Source organism: Vidua macroura, chromosome 4 (genome assembly GCF_024509145.1).
Source record: "Vidua macroura isolate BioBank_ID:100142 chromosome 4, ASM2450914v1, whole genome shotgun sequence".
Taxonomy (NCBI): domain Eukaryota; kingdom Metazoa; phylum Chordata; class Aves; order Passeriformes; family Viduidae; genus Vidua; species Vidua macroura.
Genome location: NC_071574.1, coordinates 13,354,400 through 13,374,245, shown reverse-complemented (window position 1 = coordinate 13,374,245; position 19,846 = coordinate 13,354,400). Strand labels below are relative to the sequence as shown.

The following is a 19,846-nucleotide window of genomic DNA, read 5'->3' as shown; positions in this document are numbered from 1 at the left end:
ACTGTGCATCCATCTTATGGCTCTGCTCTATAAAATACCTGTCACAGGAGATATGAAAAATCTCTGGAAAATCCCACTCTTTAAGTACAATCTAGTGTTGACAGTGCTGATTTGGATGTGTACTGTCCTTCTCCTCAAGTTTCTAATTTTCAAAATAAAAAAGAGAAAATAGAAGTTCCTGAAAGCTGGAGCCAAAAGAGCAAAAGAACAGTTTTGAATTTTAAGTGATACTCTTGGACTAAATTTAACAGTGAGGAGAAACTCAGCTTTGTTAGCTGAGGACATTGTTAGTGTGAGGACTGTATTAATTAGCAGAAAAGATTTCAATTGTAAAATGAGAACTATCAAAATAAAAAAAATAAAAAAAAGGAGGAGGGAAGGAAGGAATGAAATCAATTTTATTAGCCACTGCTACAGCAACAGATTTCCACAAAAGGGTGCTGAAAAGCCACATAGTCTTTCCTTGGATTTGTGCATCTGCTAAAAAAGTACCAATCCAAGAGGGAAACATTAAGAAACTAATCAAACAATAAAAAATTAAAATAAAGTTTAATATATGAGTCAGTGTATCTAATGAAACAACTTGGAGAAGGGACCAGAAGTTCTGTGTGCTAGCACAAAGCCTAACTGTAAGCTGGATAAATATTCTTGGAGTGTTCCTGGAATAAATGATAATGCTGATAGAAAGATAACTGAGAGAGGCACGGAGCCTTATGACATTATTTATCATAACAAAGTCCCTGCTTTGCTGAGAGGGTAAATTCCTATTAGAGACAAAGGCTGATGTCAAAACTTCTACTGACTCTACTTACAGCAGAATTTTCCTCATCACCTTGACGTTTAGTCAGTGCAGGTAGCAGAAGACTACTCTCTCGTTTGACCATAGCTTTGCTGGTATACGACTTTATACCTGTAGTGCTGAAGCAGTAGCCTTTCGTCTTTGTTTTCCAATCACTTCCAAATTACTCTTCCAGCTCCTAGCCCTCTGACTTTTTTTAATATTTCCTTTTAAAACATAGAAGTGTATTATTCCAGAGGAGTCTCTGTGGATGCACTGTACTCAGAGACAAAATAGCATCTTTGTTCCAGTTGTGTTACCTTTTTGTAAAGACTGGGCTAGCTGCTTGTGGAGCACAGAGGACTCACATTTGGGGAGTTTTCTACAGTAATGGAGATAGTTGGTACTTTTTAAAAACACAGCCCATCATTCATGGTACCATGAAAACATTCATGTTATCTTAAATGTGAAAACAATCATGTTATCTTAAATGTTCAGCCTCACGTGGCTTGCAAGAGAAATGTTTCCTAAAATACAATGTGTAATATAAACTTGGCTACATATGCAAAGGAAAACTAATTACAGGGAAACAAAAATACTGCCTCAAATCCAAGGAGCTTGAGACAGGAAAGTTTCTGTCATTCCTCTTGAGAAATTAGAGCCCATTCACATTTAAGCTCTTCTCAGAAGCTTGTTCTGAACTTCTTGGAAAGAATTCAGGAAAGTGGAACAAATAGCATTTATTGTGATTCTTCAGTCTTTTACAATGGACACTATTATTTAAAAATATTTAGAAGAAACATCATCATAGTAATCCAGTAGAAGTGCATGCATCTATAATAATGCATGTATAATAATTGCCAATTGACAGTAGCTTTGCTAACCATGATTACTTTTTATGAACTTATGAAAGGCAGTCCCTGAGCTCCTGAGGGGCCTGCAGACCACTCAGGGGGAAAACTCTGCCCTATTCTGTTCTGGGATTTATACCATGGCACAGCAAGAGGTTTAGGAAATACAGAACAACTAAGTCTCCAGACAGTATCAAAAATTAACAGCCCTGGAAGTTCAGGGGTAAGGTGACAGGGGTGTGTCAGTAAGTTTATTATAATTATCAGGTACAATGATGGGGTGTGTTGCATGGATCATCATGGATGTTCCTAATTAAGTTGCTGATGTACAGAAAGCTATGCCAACAGGTATCTTTACAGGTCTGGATGCTAAGGCAAGTGCAGGAAAAAAGTAGGGAATGCATGCCTTTTTGTATTTTCATGTAGTAAAAACCAAGGGAATCAAAGTCTTAGACTCAAAAATCTGAAGGTGCTTCAGGGTGTTCTGTGAATAAAACCATGACTGTCTGATTTTCACAGCGAAAGAATATCTCCAGGGGGGAGGATGTTTTTGTAGTAAAGTACAACTTTTTAGGATGTGCAGATTCAATGTAAGTACTGTTTCATTATTGGGTGGGTGGGTGGCTGAGATGGCAGAAGAAATGACTCGGTTTGCATGGATGAGTAACGACCCAATTCTTCTGCTGAACTAAGGTGTGATTCTTTGGCAGACTGATGTTGCTGTGGAGGCTGCATTAATTTGTATTTTCATACTATGGGGATTACTTTACACAGATCGCCTTAATTCTGTGTCTGAGCTTATGTTGAATCTTCTCTGTGGTGTTTATTACCTCAGACTATATCTGCTCAGGAATTCTGCTCAAAAGGGGGAGTTCTTCACTCAGGGAGCACAGGTGTATGGCGTGAGGTAAAGCGATTTATGTGGAAAAATAAGGAAATCTGCATTCAAACATGCTTTTTAGGTAATGGGAAGTTTAGTATGTCATTTGGTGCCAATTTAAGATAATTTCCTCTCCTGCTAGAGAGATGTGAACTGAACCGCAGATTGTGTTGGCTCTTTCTAGTCTTTGAGAAGTATCAAAGTTAACGAGCCAGAGGGATAACGCTGGGGGCTGAGAATAGGGAGCGTGCAGTTTTATTCTTGCCCCGGCAATTATGCGCTACGCATGTGGCCACAGCGTTTAACTCTTGGTACCCTCAGTTTTTCTGCTTGACAAATAGTGACTCACGCGTTCTGCACGGGGAGCCAGTGCAGCGCTAGAATTTCTGCTTGCGAAATCGGCTTAAATCTTTTGGAGAGAAGCGTTAATGGTTGCAGGGTAAGGCCAGCAGTGCCGCGGGCGGGATGCGGGTGCAGACACGTATCATTTCCCAGCTGCCCAGCCGCACGGCGTTGCCTCCCATCTGCATTTTCCAGCCCGCTGGAACATGAGCGGGAGGCGGCGGGAGCCGGGCGGCCGCGCTCCCCCGGGGCTCCGGCGGCGAGGGGCGGCGGGAGCCCCGCGCGGTGTGGCCGGGCCCGCCAAGAGTTAACGGCGGCTCCCCCGGGGCCGCGCCGCCGCCTCCCCACCCCGGCGCTGCATTATTATTATTATTTCTCCCCCCTTCCCTCGCCTTCCAGTTTTGGCAGGGGATTAAAGCAGCTCCCCCCTGTGGCAGCAGTGACCCAGAAACGAGTTTGATTCACGGAGTCCTTCCTCCATAACAAGTACAAACGTCAGTCAGAGGGAATCTGTGTGTGTGAGAGAGAGTGTGCGTGTGTGTGTGTGTGTGTGGCGCAGCGAGCCGCTCTCCGTGCCCGCTGCCCGGCGTCGCGCCGAACTCATGCGGCGGCCCCGAGCCCTCCGCGCAGGGGGAGCCCGGCCGCGCCGCCCGCCCTCGCCGCCGCCGCGCCGCCGCCAGCAGGTAACCGTGCCCGCCGCAGCGCCAGCCGCGGAGCCGCCAGCACAGCCATATTTGATGGGGTTTTTTTGTCGCTCCGGAGGCGGCGGGAGAGCAGTTTCGTGCCGAAGGTCGCTGCCTAGTGGAAATAAGATAGTACGTCATTAACATGGCGCCAAGAGCCGCGCCGCTCGGTACGGGGCGAGGGGAGGCGGCCGAGTTGCGGCTCCGCTATCCCACAAGCAACTTGTGCGGGGCTGTGGCGGGCGGAGGCGGGAGGGGAGGCAGCGCTGCCGCCCGGAGCGACCGGCCGCTGCCGGCGCCCTTTTTGTTCCGCTGCGGGCGAGCGGGCAGCGCGCAGCTGCCCAGGTGCAGCGGCCAAGTGAGCCGCCGGTGTTCCGTGCCGTGCCGTGCCGTTCTGCGCCGTGCCGAGCCTCGCCGTGCCGCCGGCCCTGCGCCCCAGGCGTCGCTGCAGGCTGCGCCGCGGGGGCAGCGCCGGGTATCGCCCGCCGAGGAAAGTAGGAAGCGTTGAAGCAACTTGGTAGCCAGATGGCAATGGCAGAGCGCGAGTCTTGCTCGGATACTGATGTGTAGGAAGGGGGTGGGGGAGAGTCATGGCCACTGTGTGTCACCGTGTTACCCAGATGCCCACGAGACCCGTCGCCTCTCGCCGCGGGCGGGGAGCGATGTGCGTGGGAGAGGAGGTGTTCGGTGTGCAGGAGCAGCTTTGTTTCCCCCCACTTTACCCCCCAGTCGCACTTGGATTTGGCTTGTGGGGTGGAAAAAATGCTTGGAAAGCGTAAAAACTGCTCATCGGTGAAATTAAACAGAAGTTGCCTTTCGGAGCAGGAGAGCCGCAGCCGGTCTGGTCTGCCTCCCGCTTGATGGGCGCCGGTGGGCGCTCCGCTGGAGGCGCGGAGCGCTGGGCTGTCAGAGCTGGCCCTGTCCCCCTAGACGGGTGCGCGGTGTTTTCTGCTGGAGAACAACTTGCCCGAGCCCCGAAGTGCACGTGTTTGAGAGTGGGAAAAGGCGGGGAAATGCGTGCGGCGCTGCCCGGCCCCGCCGGGGCGCGGGGCGGCATCGGGGCAGCGGCCGGCAGGTGCACGGCGACCCCGCCGCGCCCGGCCCCCGCCCCGTCTGCGGGAGGTGGAGCGGCAGCGGGCCGGGGGGCGCGCAGCGAACTTGGGCAGGACGCGGGGGGGGCCCGGCCCCCTCCCGCCGCTGGTGCCCGGCGCAGGCCGAGGGGCGAATCCGCGTGGCCGGGCCCGAGTTTGTGGGCGAGAGAGCGGAAAGGCGGCCGGTGGTGTTGGGGCGCGAACGTAACATCACGGGGGGAGCGCCGGCGAACGCCTCAACTTGTTCGGGCGGCGGTCTGGGCAGCTCCGCGGTTTGGCTCTTGCCCCGGTGCCTGGCGAGCGGGACGGAGCGGGGCTGCGGCATTTCTGTGTAGCGGGCCGCTCTCCCTGAGGAGGTGAGTGCGGCTCCAGCCATCATTCCACTTGTTCCTCTTAGACAAAGCCACCCTGACCGGCCCTGGGCTCGCGTAGTCGCCTGCTCCCAGGAGAATTTTAGTGGTGTTTGGTGTTTTTTTTTTTTTTTTTCTTTTTTTGGGGGGGGATGTTTTGTTGTTTTGTTTTTATTTGTGGAAATTATTTTAATTTGCTTTTCCCTTCCCGTTCGCGCCCGCCTGTTCGTTCCCGATAGGATGATTTTGGGAAGGGTGGAGGCAAAGGGTGTTTGTTTGTTTGCACCGCCTGCTGGTTGGTTTCCTGTGACAAGAGGTGATAACACAGTTTCCAGAACTGTCTGGGAGTGGGAGGAGAGACGGACAGAGCAAATGAGCTCGTCTCCGAGCTGCCGCTCGATCCGCCGTCCCGTCCACCCCCTCCGTGGCAGCGTGGCCACGGGGGCGGGCGGGGAAGGTGCCGTGGCCGTTTTCGGCAGTGACAGCGCTTTGAGCGAGTGGCGGCGGAGCCGGGGGCACCAAGTTTGATTTGCAGCCGTGGCCGAGCGGATTGGTGCGGCCGGCGGCGGGGAGGAGCGGGAGCCAGGAGGGAGGAGAAGGAGGGGGCGAGCTGGGCTGCTTCTCATGGAAGCTGGCGGCCGTGCAGCTGGCCGGGAAGGTGCCACCCCCTCGCGGGAGGTGTAGCCCGGCGGCACCCGGCCAGGAGGCTGCTCCGTGACCTCAGCCGGCTGTGCCCTGGCGGCTCCGGGGTCGGCGCCGCTGCCGCGAACCCTGGGCGGGCGCGGTGCGGGGCCGGAGCCGAGATGGGATCGCTGCGGGAGGAGGAGGAGAGCCGCCCTGAGCGGCACCCGGCCGGGTTGGAGCCGACGGTCGGCATGAGTGCCGCTTTGGAAGTGACTCCCGAAGCCTCGGCTCCTCTCAGCCTGCGGGGAGGTAGCTCCGATCCCGCAGCCGTGGGCGCGGCGCGGCGGCCGGGGCTCAGCGCACCTGCGAGCAGCGCCTGCCGCCGGCCGACTTCTCCTGCCGGCTCTCTCCGGCTGGCTCCTCAGCTGATCGCCTTATTCTGAGAAAGTTTATTAGGTTCACCGGCAGGTGAGAGCAGGGGCATCCCGACATCTGTCAGCCCACATCCTCCCCGCCCCTTCCCAGTAAAACAGGCCGTGGAAGTATTAGAAATTCCAGTAGGATGTAGCAACACATCTTAGTTGACGTTTTAATGTCAAAGGCTGAAGATGCTTTTATACCAGCCCCATTTTTTAGAGAAAGATTTAGTTGTTATTCGGAATAATTTCCTTTTTAAGCAGGTGCTGTCTTTTAACTAAGTCAGAAGCTGCCCACACTTGCAAACCTAAAACCTTCATTAAAGTTATGCCAAAATATGGTTGTAATGATTCTATTTCTAGAGGTTTCTCACACTCAGTGGGATATTGTTGAAACAGCAAGGATTGTATGTTTTAGTGGCAGGATTTTCCCTCTGGCTTCAGATACCACTTGTTCCCTGCTTTTGAGCTATGTTTAATACATATGTTTAAAATAAAATAATAATAATAATAAACTCCCCTTTCCTCTCACAGCTGCAGTTTTCCCTTCCAGCTTCTCTGGTTTCATTCCCAATTCACAGAACCTAGTAAAAAAACCCCTCAAACTTCCAGTGTTTCCTCAAATGATTTCTCCATGTGTTTAGTACTGCTGCTTCATGCTCCCGTTTTCAGCTGGAGATGACCAAGCTGGTACCGTTTCCTAGGTGGAAGAGATGAACTGCAGTGGGTGCATGTTGGGTTGCATTAATTCTTGGAACCCAGTTTATGTATAGCTCGAGATTTTGGATGGTCAGTTTCACTCACTCCCACAGTTCGGGAATAATTTGCTGCCGCTGCTCAGGTAGTAAGTTAATATTATGAGCTGGCTTGCACAGGTGCATAAATGAGCACGTGGATTCCTGAGAAGTGTTGGGTTGATTGGCCAAATTGTGCTTTTCTCTTGTATTGATAAATTTTGAGTAGGTGTGCTGAATTTGGTAGAAATATTCCCTGTGGAGAACACTGTTGGCCTTGTTTGCCAAGTACTTCTTTGTTTCGTGAGACTTTGAGGATTTTTTCCCCGCAGATTTAAGGTCTGTGACTCTTTGCACTGTGGACGGTGCTCCATAATGGAATTTTAAAGTTTTAGGTGGATTTTAGTAATACAGCTTATTTCTGATGTGCTTCTTTTTTTTTTTTCTTTTTTTTTTTTTTTTTTTTTTTTTTTTTAATTTTTCTTTGTTTTTTTTTTTATTTTAGGTCTAGGGTAGAAGCAAAAAAGCTTCTCGTGATGTCAGGTGTCAGTGAAGAAGGGGTGCTGTTATAAATAAGCTATTTAAAAAAAAGGCCAAATGTCTCCATCTTCTATCCATTTTATTAAGCTGTGTCACACTTCACTTCCATTTGTACAATAGGTGTTCTGAAGCAATTTCTTGTGTACTAGAGATAATTAGGTCTTTGTTTCATTGCAGTTAGTGGGTTACTTTCAGGAAAAGCCAGTTTTTCAGTTTGTCTTCAGGGTGTACATCTGTCATAACTCTGCTTTCTTCCCATTCTGTCTCTGCAGCTGTTCAGTGCAGTTTGTTACAGTGACACCCGTTAACATGGTTACAGTTAATTGTCTGTCAGAGTTTGAATTATACACTCTTTTACCCAGGGGTTTATGCAGCCCTTGAAAATACTTCAGTAAGAATTGTGCTGTGGAAAACCTTTGACCTGAGGATGTAGATTTTCCCATGTATATTTTTTTTTTACAATCTGGTTCTGTTTAGCTATTTGCATAACAAGCACTGACACACTTTACATCTTTCTCTTTGATTGCCTCTCTACTTGAGGTCAAACTAAGTGAAGAACTATGTGGGGTTCTTAACTGTGTATGTGGTATGTGGCACATGGGTGTGTGTGTGTGCACGCTGTTGTCCCAGTTTCTTGGGATAGTGTCTGGATTTCTGCTCTTTGCATTTTTTACACTCTTATCAGTGCAACTCCTGGGACTCCAGTGTGGGAGAAAAAAGGAAAGGTCTTGACATTAATGTCTAGTGAGGTCTTTGGGTTTTATTGGTAATTTATCTTTTGGAGAGGTAAGGATGGAGTAGCATGGTAATGAACACTGCTAAAAATAGTGAATTTGCTGTGCTGTGTCAGGTTGCTGAGTCTAACCCATTGCACTGCATCTGTCATCCAATACTGGGAGGTGGACAACAAAGTCTGTATGCCTACCTGCATCTAGTCGTTTGTGTAGATTTAGATGTTTGTTGCTCAGTTCCACAAGGATATGTAAATTCAAATGCTGTTGTGTGGCCTGACATCGATTATATTGGATTATTGTCTAGTCATTTTATTTGCACAGCATTTACAAATGTTTTGGAAAAGGCTTCCCAAGCTCTGCAAAATACAGAAGTCAGTTTCAGGTGGTGTAATTTTGCCTTCAAAAACAATCTGAGCAAAGGCACCATCAAAGTCCAGAGTTGCATTATGTTTAAAGTTTCTATCTAATCATTGAGTAAAACCCAGAGCTTAACTTCCAGAGCAAACACGATTAAAAAGGATGGAAAAGTGACTGGTGACGTGTTTCTGTAAAACAGAGCAGCACCTTCAGCCTCTGGAGCAGCATAGTAGGGCATGTTTTAAGCTGTGCTTGGCCTCACCAGTGCTGCCCTGGTGTGGCCAGCTCATATGAGGGTGACTGAGGACTAAAAAGGCATGGTCTGTGTCCCACTGGTGCCATTTATCATGGTGGTGTGGCTCTTGGATACTTTGCTGCCCGTGGAATTGGAGTATCATTGCCAGCAGAATCGTGGCTGTTTCTTGAAAGCTGTGTTTGGCTGAAGGCTGGCATTAGCCTGAGCCCAGTTTGCTTCCTCCCAGATGAATTGGTAAATGTTATACTGGAATGTCAGGAGAAAACATGATCAGCATGGTGTGTGTTGGTCTGACTGATTTCTGAAAGGATGATTTTAACAAAAAGAAACAATTGTCTTTTGAGGAAATGAAACTGAAAGTTTATATATAAAAGTTGCTGAGTTACTAAGAATTCACAGGACTCACTGGAAACTGATAAAGAGTGTGGCTTGGTGATGCAGCCTTTGTCAGCTTAGGGTTGTTGGACTCTGCAGCAACTTTTTAAGTGCTGGACTTTCTCTTCAGGTGAAGTGTGTTGGGCAAACACCCTTTGGGGGCTGGTGTCAGAATTTGGGAAAAACAGGTGTAGAAATGTTTGATAGAAGATCCAGGGTTCACCCACAAGTGCTACTTGGTTGACTGTGTCCTTGCTTCACAGCACTGTTTGTTCTGCAAGGGGGTTCAGGAGCTCATTCTGTGGTGTGGGTGGGTGCAGTGGATTTTTGTGGGAACTTCTGGGCTGGACAGCAGTTACATGATTGCAGGCACTTAGGAATTGAGCTCAGTCATCTGGGTGACTCTTCCTGCCCTGCAAGTGTTGCAGGCTGGGGTGCATAGCTTTTACTCCTGGTATTAAAGCTGGTCTTGAATGTTTTACTGTTTTTGTGCTTACATGGGAATTCTCTTTTCTTACAGCCATAGTGATCATAGCGTATGCCTGCTGGAACAGGGCAAAAACTTGCAGTATCAGTCTGCATCTATACCTCACTATCCCTAACCCATGTTTGTTTTTAATGTGCACTTTTTAACATGTTTCTTGTGTGACTTTGAGTCACCCACCACCTGACAGAAACCAGTAGCATTTCAATCTGCATGATTCTAAGTCTCACTAGCTATTCCAGTGTTACCTCTAGAACATGTGTTCTGGTCTATGGATACAAACATCTGGTGGCAGCAGTTTAAAATTATTTTAGAGGCTGAAAAAAGCAGTTCTTCTAATGACTAAAGTTCCAGGAGGTTAATCTTATGAGGTTTGAGTCTTGCTCTAAGAAGCCATATGCTGTTTTTTCATCTGTGATTTAGCTCCCTGTAAACTCAGGTTAGGTTCAAAGATGGGAAAATGAGATCTCTGAGTTTTAATTTTTTTTTCCTCCACATGGATCTATAAAACAATCTCCCAGGAGCTTCATCACATGGGATATTTCTTTTAATGTTGCTATTGAGAACACAGGGTTTTCAGTGTGGCCAACTTCAGATGCCTGACTAGAGTGGACAAGGAAATTACTTAAAAACTATCTTATCTAATACTCTGTGCTCAGGAAAGTGGCTTCTGCTCTGGCTTATTTCCTGAAAAACTCTGGAGAGTGCTTAAACTGGGAGGTGTGATTACCACTCTTTCCTTTAAACAGCAACCAAAAAGGAGATGTTTGGTTTGTTTTTTAAAGACATGTGGTAGGAGCAAGAAGGTTCCATCTCTTTCCTTATTTTTTTGAATTTGCAGAAAGTATGTTAGGAGAAGATCAAGTCAAAATGCGCTTGTCCAGAAAGATGTGAAGGAGCAGAACTCCAAATTTTCTTGTTTGTTGCAAGTTCACAGGTGTATCTTAGTGTACATAAACTCTGTTGCTTTGCTTAACAGTGTATTGTGCTTTTCAGACTGTGTGGGAAAGAAAGCAAGAAGTGAACCAGAAATAAACAAATTACACTTCTGAGACAGGACAATTTTCCTGTATTTTCTTCCAAATTTTCTTTACTTTGTTTATGGGAGATTTTTGCTGAGTGAATATCTTCTTTTACATTGCTGTTATTAATAAGTGACCTAATAGAAAAAGTACCTTACAGATAGATAGTCATCCCCCTAGTTTTGGCCTTGTAAGAACTAATTGATTTTTCAGTTCTGTCTTAGCCTGTTTTGGATCTGAATATTGCCTTTCTGTCTTTCTAAGTGACTATATAGGAACTTGGCTCTGGATCTCTTAAATTTATACCAGGTCTGTATTCAGTGAGTTTTGATGGTCCTGGCTGGTATGGGTATTTATCCACTGGCAGCATTTCCATCTCCCATACACACAAAGTTCTGGCCTGCTTCAAAGCAATTTTTGGAGAGAATTCTTCTACCCCCGTAAGAGGCTCCCATTGATGATTCTTTATTCTCTGGCATCAGACACTGTATGTGAACTTTTACTCTATGAAATGGTGACAAAAGGTCTTGGTGAGGTGAATCATTCAGCTTCTCTTTAGTGAACAAAGTTTGCAGTTCAAAACTGTCACACGTTTCAATGGCAGGTGTATTAAATCCCACTCTGAAAAGTCACTCTGTGGGAGGGAGGCTTCCCCCAACTCTGTTTGCACGTGTAATATGAAAAAGGAGGCAGTCCTGCAATGCTCATGCTCTTAGAACGTTTTTTTAAGTTCTCTGCAAGTGTACAATAGAGTCTCAGGTTCAGGTGCCTGTTACTTGCTAGCGGTGACAAAATGAATTCCCTCAAAAATAAAATTCTTTTTATATGAACTGCTTCTGGAAGAGCAGATATTTTTGTGCTCTACTGTAAATAGTGTCAGGCTTTGTTAGGCTTTTTGGGTTTCCTTATTTTGGGAATCAGTCTTACAAAAGTTGAAGGCATTATTGAATTTCTTAAAATGAACTGTATTCTCAGTGAACAAAGTTGAAGCAGTTAATTCTTACACTGAAGGACCAATGGAAAGAGTTTTGTTGAGAGGGTTTGAGGAAGTCTGAACTCACATGGAAATAAGGTTAAATTTTCTGCACTTAGCTAGAAGCAAAGGAATAATTTGGTATCTGATATCCAAATCTGTGTGCAGAGGTAGGTATGAGGGATTTGCTGCCAGCAGAGTGCCCAGACCTTGTTGATACCACGACTGATCTGTGATAAGTGAAGACTCAGGGGTTTTGATGTGCATCTAGAGTCCTTGTCAGTTTAACTTATGGTGGATATGCCTTTCTGGACTTGTCTTGTCATGTTTTTGTCTGCTCTTCAACTTGCACTTTTAAATAGCTTTTTACATGTAAATACTGACTAGCTATTTACAGCTTCCTTGTTTTTAAAAAATTTGGCTTTTTTCCACAGGGAATACTCGTGAAAATGTCAGCGCCCTGAAAACAGCAGTTAAAAAGATTTGGAATTTTTGGCCTTTTTATCACAGAAAAAGGCCAAAATGATTCTTTTATCACATGGGCATGTGCCCATGAATTTGGTATTGGTAGAAATCCGGCAGTTTGGAGGAACCTCTTAATAATCATCTGAATAATCTTACTCCCAAAGAACAGTTAGTGTTAGGCATGGCTCTAGAAATGTGCCTGCAGGAGGAAGTAACTCTCTCATCTTAGAGGGTGGTGCTTTCCAGGGCATAGATGATGCATGTTTAGTTAATCTGGGAAAACTGGGCTTGCTACTGCTGATGTTTTGTTTTTTATGTGTAAGTGGATGACTTTAATCTCTGATTTCGTAAATCTGGCACTTAAAACAGGAATAAAATTGCTCCAAAAATATATTAGCCAAAGTAAATATTTACACAAGCAATAAAAACGTTATTGTATTGCGAATCTAGTGTCAGAATAGGCAGGGGAAGTTAAGCACATTGGCTGCGGATATTTAGTGATTTTAACACTGCTCAGGACAAAATACAGTTTTTTGGTGGGGGGAAAGCATTGGTGGGATTGTCATTGCCACTCTCCAGCGTTGTTCACCTGCTCATATGGTAACAGCCTAATTAAGCACCCTTGAGAGGTTCACTGCTCATCTTTGAGCTGCTGTTGGAGTTGTTTGTTTTCCTTTGTGTGCTGTAAATGCTTGCATGCCATCAGAAGCACGAGTTGATGAGTGTGTGTTATTACCTGGGGTTAAGTGCTGTCTCATTGCTTCCCAGGCTGCCTGCTGTTTCCCGGGGAGATCATGAAACGACATCGGCTTCCTAGCAGCAGTGAGGACTCTGACGACAATGGCAGTAAGTGCTCCTTTGGTGTAGAGTGCAGGAGGTTACAAGTGGGAAAACGTGTTCTAATGCAGTGCTGCATGTGCCAGAGGCATTCTGCACATTGGTTGAACTGGTAGCAATGCGTGTTGTAAGGATCTAGTTGTGAACTCAGGTATTCTGAGTACAGGTGGACAGTAGATCCAGGATCCCCCCTGTTGAACTGACATGTGGTTTTAGTGAATAAGATAAAACAAGAGCTTTTACCAAATAAAATATGAAATAGTTAATCTTGGAATTGAAATTCTGAAATAGATACAATTGACTGATGTGTTGCTGTTTACAGCGCTTGTTTGCAATGCCATTTGATATACAAATACATACTATATAAACCTTCTATCAAACTTAAAAAATTCTCTACAAATTCATGTCCCACAAAAAGTCAGTGGTCGTCTTTGAAATCTTGGCAAGCAGCATAATGTAATCATTATAAGGACAGAGTGAGCATGGAGACATCTGCTGATATTGCCCATAGAAGTTTGCATAAGGATTTAAAATTTGCTTCGGTCTTCTCACACCCTTTTACACAGTGGGAAAGTCTAGTGCTTCAAGCTTAAGCAGAAAAGACTAACAGAGCATAAAAGTTGTTCTTTACTGCATTTGAAGATTTCTTTGAGGAATTGCTTACAAGAGTTTGAATTCAGCAAACCACTAATTTGGATACAGAACGTATTTATGGTTTTTAACTGTTTCTGTACTGCTGTAACTAGCACACACTGTACTATCTCTCTCTGTCTTGTGTTTGGATTCCACTGACTGATAATCTTTCATTTAAGCAGAAAAAACAAGGGGTGGGGGGGAGTTATACAGTTTGGAGAATGTGCCAAGGTGTCTTATTTGCCCAAGTGAGCAAGTAGATTGCACTTGACAATACTCAGCTTAGCCAGTTGTCAGAGAGGTTTTTGTGGTTTTGATTTGATCTATCTGGATGCACATCTTCAAACCTGGGCTTTTTTGTAAAATTTCAGTCTGAGAATGATTGGGGTGGTTTCCTAGGTGCTTTTGAAAGCTTCACTCTGAGAACTTAGCCCTGTGGTACACTGTGGCCCCATGTAGGTGACTACTTCACCTGCCTGCATTTCTTAGGTGTGTTTGTGCTGTCTGGGATCTGCTCAGGTATGGCCAAAGCTGCCTCTTTAAACAGCCCTGGGCAAACTGTTGCTGAAATGAAGTAGTAAAGGTGAAAGGATTAGAGAAGGTAAGAACTAGCAGGCTTATTAGGAGTTAATCCAAATAAGGATTGAACAAAATCTGTTATAAGTGAGGAATTTGGCTTGGTTTTGGAGAGCTACCTGCAGTTGGGGGATTTTGGAAGAAGAAACCCCAAACAAATCAGACATGTTTTTATTGGTTAGAAGTTTAGTTGAGGTTATTATAACTGAGGTCAGTGTACTGACCTTTTTATTTGTAAGATAAACAAGTAGCAGCAAACATATCTTCCATTAGAATTTAGCTTCACCCTTTTTTCATTCTCTAGCAACTTTATAAAATAGTGTTTCATATTAATAATAGTCTTCATTTTCGCTCTCTTAGCTGTTTTTTAAAGCCTTTCATGTGCCTTGTGTAACAGTTTTTACCAAATAAAATATGAAGCAGTTAATCTTGGAATTGAAGTTCTGAAATAGATACAGTTGACTGACCTGTTGCTGATTACAGTGTTTGTTTGTAATGTCATTTGATGTATGACTATTTAGAATAGAGTTTTCAACTTAGTGAATTATATTTTCCACAATATCTGTTCCATAGGTCATGATAGAAGAAAATGAGTTTGGAAAAGAAAAGGAAACCTCTTGCCCTTTTATGATCTGTCTATTTTAAAGCCTGGTTATTGCAAATAACTTCACTGAATAAATTGCATGGCAAAGGTAGTGAGATTTTAAAAGCATTTTCAAGAATTATTTGAAATATATACCACTTCCTTTGCATTACACTTGTCCTTTCCTTGATTATGGTTTTTATTTGCCTGTTGTTACTGGTTGAATTCAGATACAGGTTCCTGCATATTCATTCTACTACTATATACATATTCAGAAGGATCAAGGGTTATTAATCAGAGTTTAATGTGGGATCAGCACTTCCAAGGCTTTTTGTCATTCAGACTTCCCTGAAAAGAATGACTGACTTAGCTTAGGTCCTTTCCTCTTTTCCTGTTACAGGAGATACCAGTGGTTCCTTGCAACTATGTTTGAATGTCAAGGGTGTCCCCTTACAGGTTTCACCTTCACAGGATCTCTCTTGCTTTTGGTAGAATTACTGATTACTCTTCACTGTGTTTGTTTCTGTATTCTAACTTTGCCAGTAGTATCTCTGATCCACTGTACTTACAGTAGTCTTAGAAGGGTAAGCAAGTTTCCCCTCCCCCAAGAAAAATATAAAAATTTCTATTGATTTTTATGGTCTGTATTGAAGGTTTCAAGTTTTTCACTAGCTGTTTTTCCTTCTCACAGTTTCCAGAGGCTGATAGCAATTACATTTGACTATTCTGGGCACTTCAAACAGATGTAATCTAATTGAAAATTTGAAATTTTAATCAACACTGAGTTGGAGTCCTGTTGGCAAACACCTGCTTCCCTTTCAGTCAGTGGTGCCTCTTGACCCTCCAGTGGACTTGTTGCATCATTATGAGCTCTATGGTCTTTAAGCTTAGGGCTCAGCCTTGTTCTCCCTCATCCTAATTGAGGATTGTGCCTCCAGCTGCTGCAGTTCTGCAGCTGATTTTGCATACCATGCTTTACTAGACTGTGATCAGGCATATCAGTTTCATCATGAGGGTCACTGAGTAAATGTAACCTGAATGATGGTGGTTTTGTGGGCTAGGCTCCAGCATGTAGGCTTGTGCAAAAAATTGGAAAATATTTTGGCATGAAAAAAATGTACATTTTATTCTCTTGAGCTCAGGATCCTGAATATTTGGAATATAATAGTAATAATACCACTAATAATAGAATTTATTAAAAAAAAAAGTTGTTTTTCATTGGATCACTGAGCTGAATCAGTTTCCTTGGTAGTCACAAGGAAACAAAGCTCATACCCAAGCACTAAAAATACATTATTCTGGAGATACAGTAGTTCTTCAGAGGGAGGAAAAGGTGCTCTCATTTGGTGAGATGAAAGAAGGGAGAATGGCTTTCATTTAGGGGTGAAATACAGCAGAGAAGAAAGCTTAACAACATGGCTGCAGTCCTAGAGTATGTACATGTATTTACTGACTCATGTAAGATATTTTTGTGTGGGTGTTTATGTATTTTTTGCAATATTTTAGAGCCTTGCAGCTTAAAGTCAGCACCCTTGCTTTCCTCATCAGTCTTTTGCCCTCAGACTTGATTCTTTTCCTATAGCTAAGCTCCCAAAACTATTTATTTCATGTACTTCAACCTAACTACTAAGCTGTGTCCCTTTAGAATCAAAATTCTAAATCCTCATTTCAACACAAAGCCAGAATAGCATATTTGAAGCACTGGGCAGGAGGTGTCAGTGCCAGTTTTGCTTGGCAGTTCTGAAGTTAGTCCCTAGATATCCGAGTGTGTTCTCAGGGATTTCATTTTCTGAAATTAGAGGTCACTTTTGAACATCTTACCCGTGAAATATAATTGAATGAAAAATGACTGCAGGCATTGCTCTGGATTTTGAACTTTTGTCTAAATACAGAGGAATGGTGTTGAGAGAGGAGGCTTGGGGAAATGCCTGACAGTTTTTGCTCCTGAAAGCTTTTCTTCTTTGGTCACCTGGCAGAGCTTGTTTGTTTCTGTGGCCTTCCAGATAGTGTACTAGAGCAACTATAATGAGCATTCGTATTAGCTAGGTCCATCATAAAAGCCTTGTGATGTACATGCTGCATTCTTCAAAGCCTGTAGAAAGGAAATCAGTAATGTTTACCTCAAATCCGTTACGCTTCTGTTTTCTGGTGGCTGGCTTTGACAGTTTTTAAGTAAATTTTGTTACACTGCATTTCAGCTTGCTCCTCTGTTGCTAAACCTTCTCTTTATGATTTGGGGGTCTCACTCTAATTAAGTGTTAGATAGTGAAGCTGTTTTAGCTTTTCTGCTCAGTGTTTGACACCAGGCTTGTTAGCCTCGTTGGTCTGTAAATCTGCAAAGGTGTTTTGTGCTGAATATTCCATATGCTGTTTCCTGGTGAGATCAAGTTGTGCAGTGGGGGAGTTCCCATTTATAGCTTCAAGGCATTCCTTTTTGCATAAATTGGTTTGACATGTGGACAGCTTGTTTTTGAGAAAGGTCTGAAACTCGTGGACATTTGTATAAGGGATATTGTGTGAAATCCAGGCACTTGGTGTCAAAGTGAGTTTGTGCACTGTTTTCCATGAGCAAGGAATTCAAAGCATGATTTTATTCAGACTTTACTTGCTCCCATGATGCCTTTTCATTTATTCTTGGAGGGGTTATCAATTTATCATACTCCTACATGCAGAGTATCTGAGAGAAGAACTGAAGACACTTGCAGATGAAAAATATCTCCAAGATTTACAGAGTTTCACGTGAGTTCTGAGAAATGAAGGATTTAATACCTATGGATTATGGAATAGAGTTCTGTAATTTAGGCAGACCCTTATTCTATCGTTGCTAAACAAATGTTATTTTAAAGTTAAACGAATTTTGCCAATATCCATTGCACTGACTGAATGACGAGGATCTTAGATTTAGAAAGGGCTTTGAATCCCAGTGGATTCCTGTAGTGTTTGAGATGGATCCCTGGGTGCCTTCACAAAGGTTACTGAGTACATAACCTTGGGGGTGTGTGTCATTTACTGTGGAATTGCAGCCGCTGCTGGTCTGAAAAGTGGTGATTGCATGTGCAGAGCTTTGTGAAAAGGAAGCAAGGAAGGGTTTTTTTGTTTTTCATTTGAACCTGCCAGGAGGTAGGGGATGGTGACTGAACAACAGAATGTAACGCAGTTACAGTGGTCAGAATTTGGGCAAAGCAGCAAGTGTAGTGGTCACTATGTGCCTTTGGAAAAGGGTTGGTGAGTGATGACAGATGGAAAGAACGAGCATCTTACCTGAAGGTTAATCTCAGAGTGGGGCAGAGTGGCTTGTGGTGAAGTTGCTGGAGCAATCTGGAAGTGTGATTTGAAAGGCTTATCTTGGCTGATAGGGCATCACATCTGAGGAAGGGACTTCCCATAATGATCACCATCATTTGACAGCAAAAAAGAATTGACAGGAGGAAAAGTGCCAGGAAAACCACAGCTCTGGACACAAGGAGAACAGGCCACAAAGCTGCTCAAGGAATTAGTAAGTAAAGTCCCCATGGAAAATATTTTTGCAGGTGCTGGGGTCCATCAGTGCATGTCAATTTTTAAACACTGCCTCCTAAGGGCACAGGAGCAGGCAATTCCTAAACATTGCAAGTCAAGCAGGCAAGGCAGAAGACTGGCTGGGCTGAACAGGGATATCCTCTTGGATGTAAGGTGAAAAAGGAAGGTGCGTTCTGAGGACAACGAGATCAAGTGACATGGGAAGAATACAGAGATGCTGCTTGCCACTATAGGGAGAAATTCATATGGCCAAAGCTCACTTGGAGTTGAAGGTGGCCAGAAATGTGAGGGACAATGAAGAGTTTTATTAAATACATTAATGGCAAAAGGCAGTATTGAAATAGCATCAGCCTGTTACAGGATGAGGATGGGCACCTCACAAACATGGACATGGACATGGACAAGGCAGAGGTGCTTAATGCATTCTTTGCCCCTGTCTTCAATGCTGATGATGGACCAAGGGGGTCTCAGTGCCCTGAGCTGGAGGATCACGACAGTGAGAATCATCAACTCCCAGTTGACTCTGAACTTGTGCAGGATCTGTTGCTGCAGCTGGATCCCTACAAATCCATAGGGCCTGATGGGATTCATCACAGAATCCTCAAGGATTCTAGCTGATGTCACTGAAAAACATTTCTTGATGATTTTTGAGCAGTTTCAGGAATCCTGAGACATCCCATCTGACTGGAAGCTGGCGAACGTTGTCACAATTTCAAGAAGTGCGAGAGGAGCATCCCGGAGACTACAGTTCTGTCAGTGTCACTTCAATGCCTAATCATGGAAAAGATTAATTTAATCATGGTAAAATCATGTAAAAGATTATTTGGGGTGGTATTGAAAAACAGCTGTAGGATAACACAACCAGTGTTGGTCACAGCCAGCACAGCTTCATGAGGGGAAACTCCTGCTTGTTGAATTCTTCTACAACAGGGTGACCTACATAGTTGATCTAGGAAAGCCAGTAAATGCAATCTTTTTGGACTTGAGCAAAGCTTTTGGATACTGTCTCTCATAAGATCCTTCTGGACAAGATGTCCAACACACAACTGGATAACTGTTACGTGATGGGTGAGCCACTGGCTCATGGGTCAGGCACAAAGGATTATAGGGAATGGGGTGACATCAACTGGTGTCCAGGCTCTGCAGGGCTCCATCCTCACCCTGTGCTCTTCAGTGTCTTCCTAAATGGCCTGGACATGGAACTGGAAGGAATACTAAATAAATGTGCCAAGGACACTTCATTGGGAGGCGCTGTCAACTCCCTTGAGGGCAAAGAGGCCCTGCAAGACCTCAGCAAATAAGAGAGATGAGCAATCACCAACCATATGAAGGACAGTAAGGACAAGTGCTGGATTCTGCACCTGGGATGGGGCAACCCTGGATGTACAGACAGACTGGGGAATGAGAGGCTGGAAAGCAGTGATGTGGAAAGGGCTCTGGGAGTGCTGGTAGAGGGAAAGTTGAATGAGAGTCAGCAGTGCCCTGGCAGCCAGAAGGGCAACCCTGTCCTGGGGGCATCAGGCCCAGCATGGCCAGCTGGGCAAGGGAGGGGATTGTCCTGCTCTGCTCTGCACTGGGGCGGCCTCACCTCCAGTGCTGGGGGCAGTTTGGGGTGCCACAGTATAAAAATGACATTAAGCCATGAGAAGCCATCCAAAGAAGGGCCACAAGGATGGTGGAGGGTTTGGAAGAGAAGCCATATGAGGAGTGGCTGAGGGCACTTGGTCTGTTCAGCCTAAAGAA

The 19,846-nt window shown here is 44.7% G+C and overlaps 1 protein-coding gene across 8 annotated transcripts in view; it reads left to right on the top strand.

The window, feature by feature from the left end:
• The first annotated feature begins 2,710 nt into the window (after positions 1-2,710).
• JADE1 (jade family PHD finger 1) overlaps positions 2,711-19,846 on the top strand; it is a 46,417-nt gene continuing 29,281 nt past the window's right edge. For 2 of the 8 annotated variants that reach the window (XM_053976777.1, XM_053976773.1), the window contains exons 1-2: positions 5,988-6,067; positions 12,724-12,801. In XM_053976777.1, coding sequence (XP_053832752.1) covers positions 12,796-12,801 — 6 coding nt within the window. In that variant the 5' untranslated portion in view covers positions 5,988-6,067; positions 12,724-12,795. The other 6 variants (XM_053976776.1, XM_053976775.1, XM_053976779.1 and 3 more) reach the window with 6 other exon arrangements.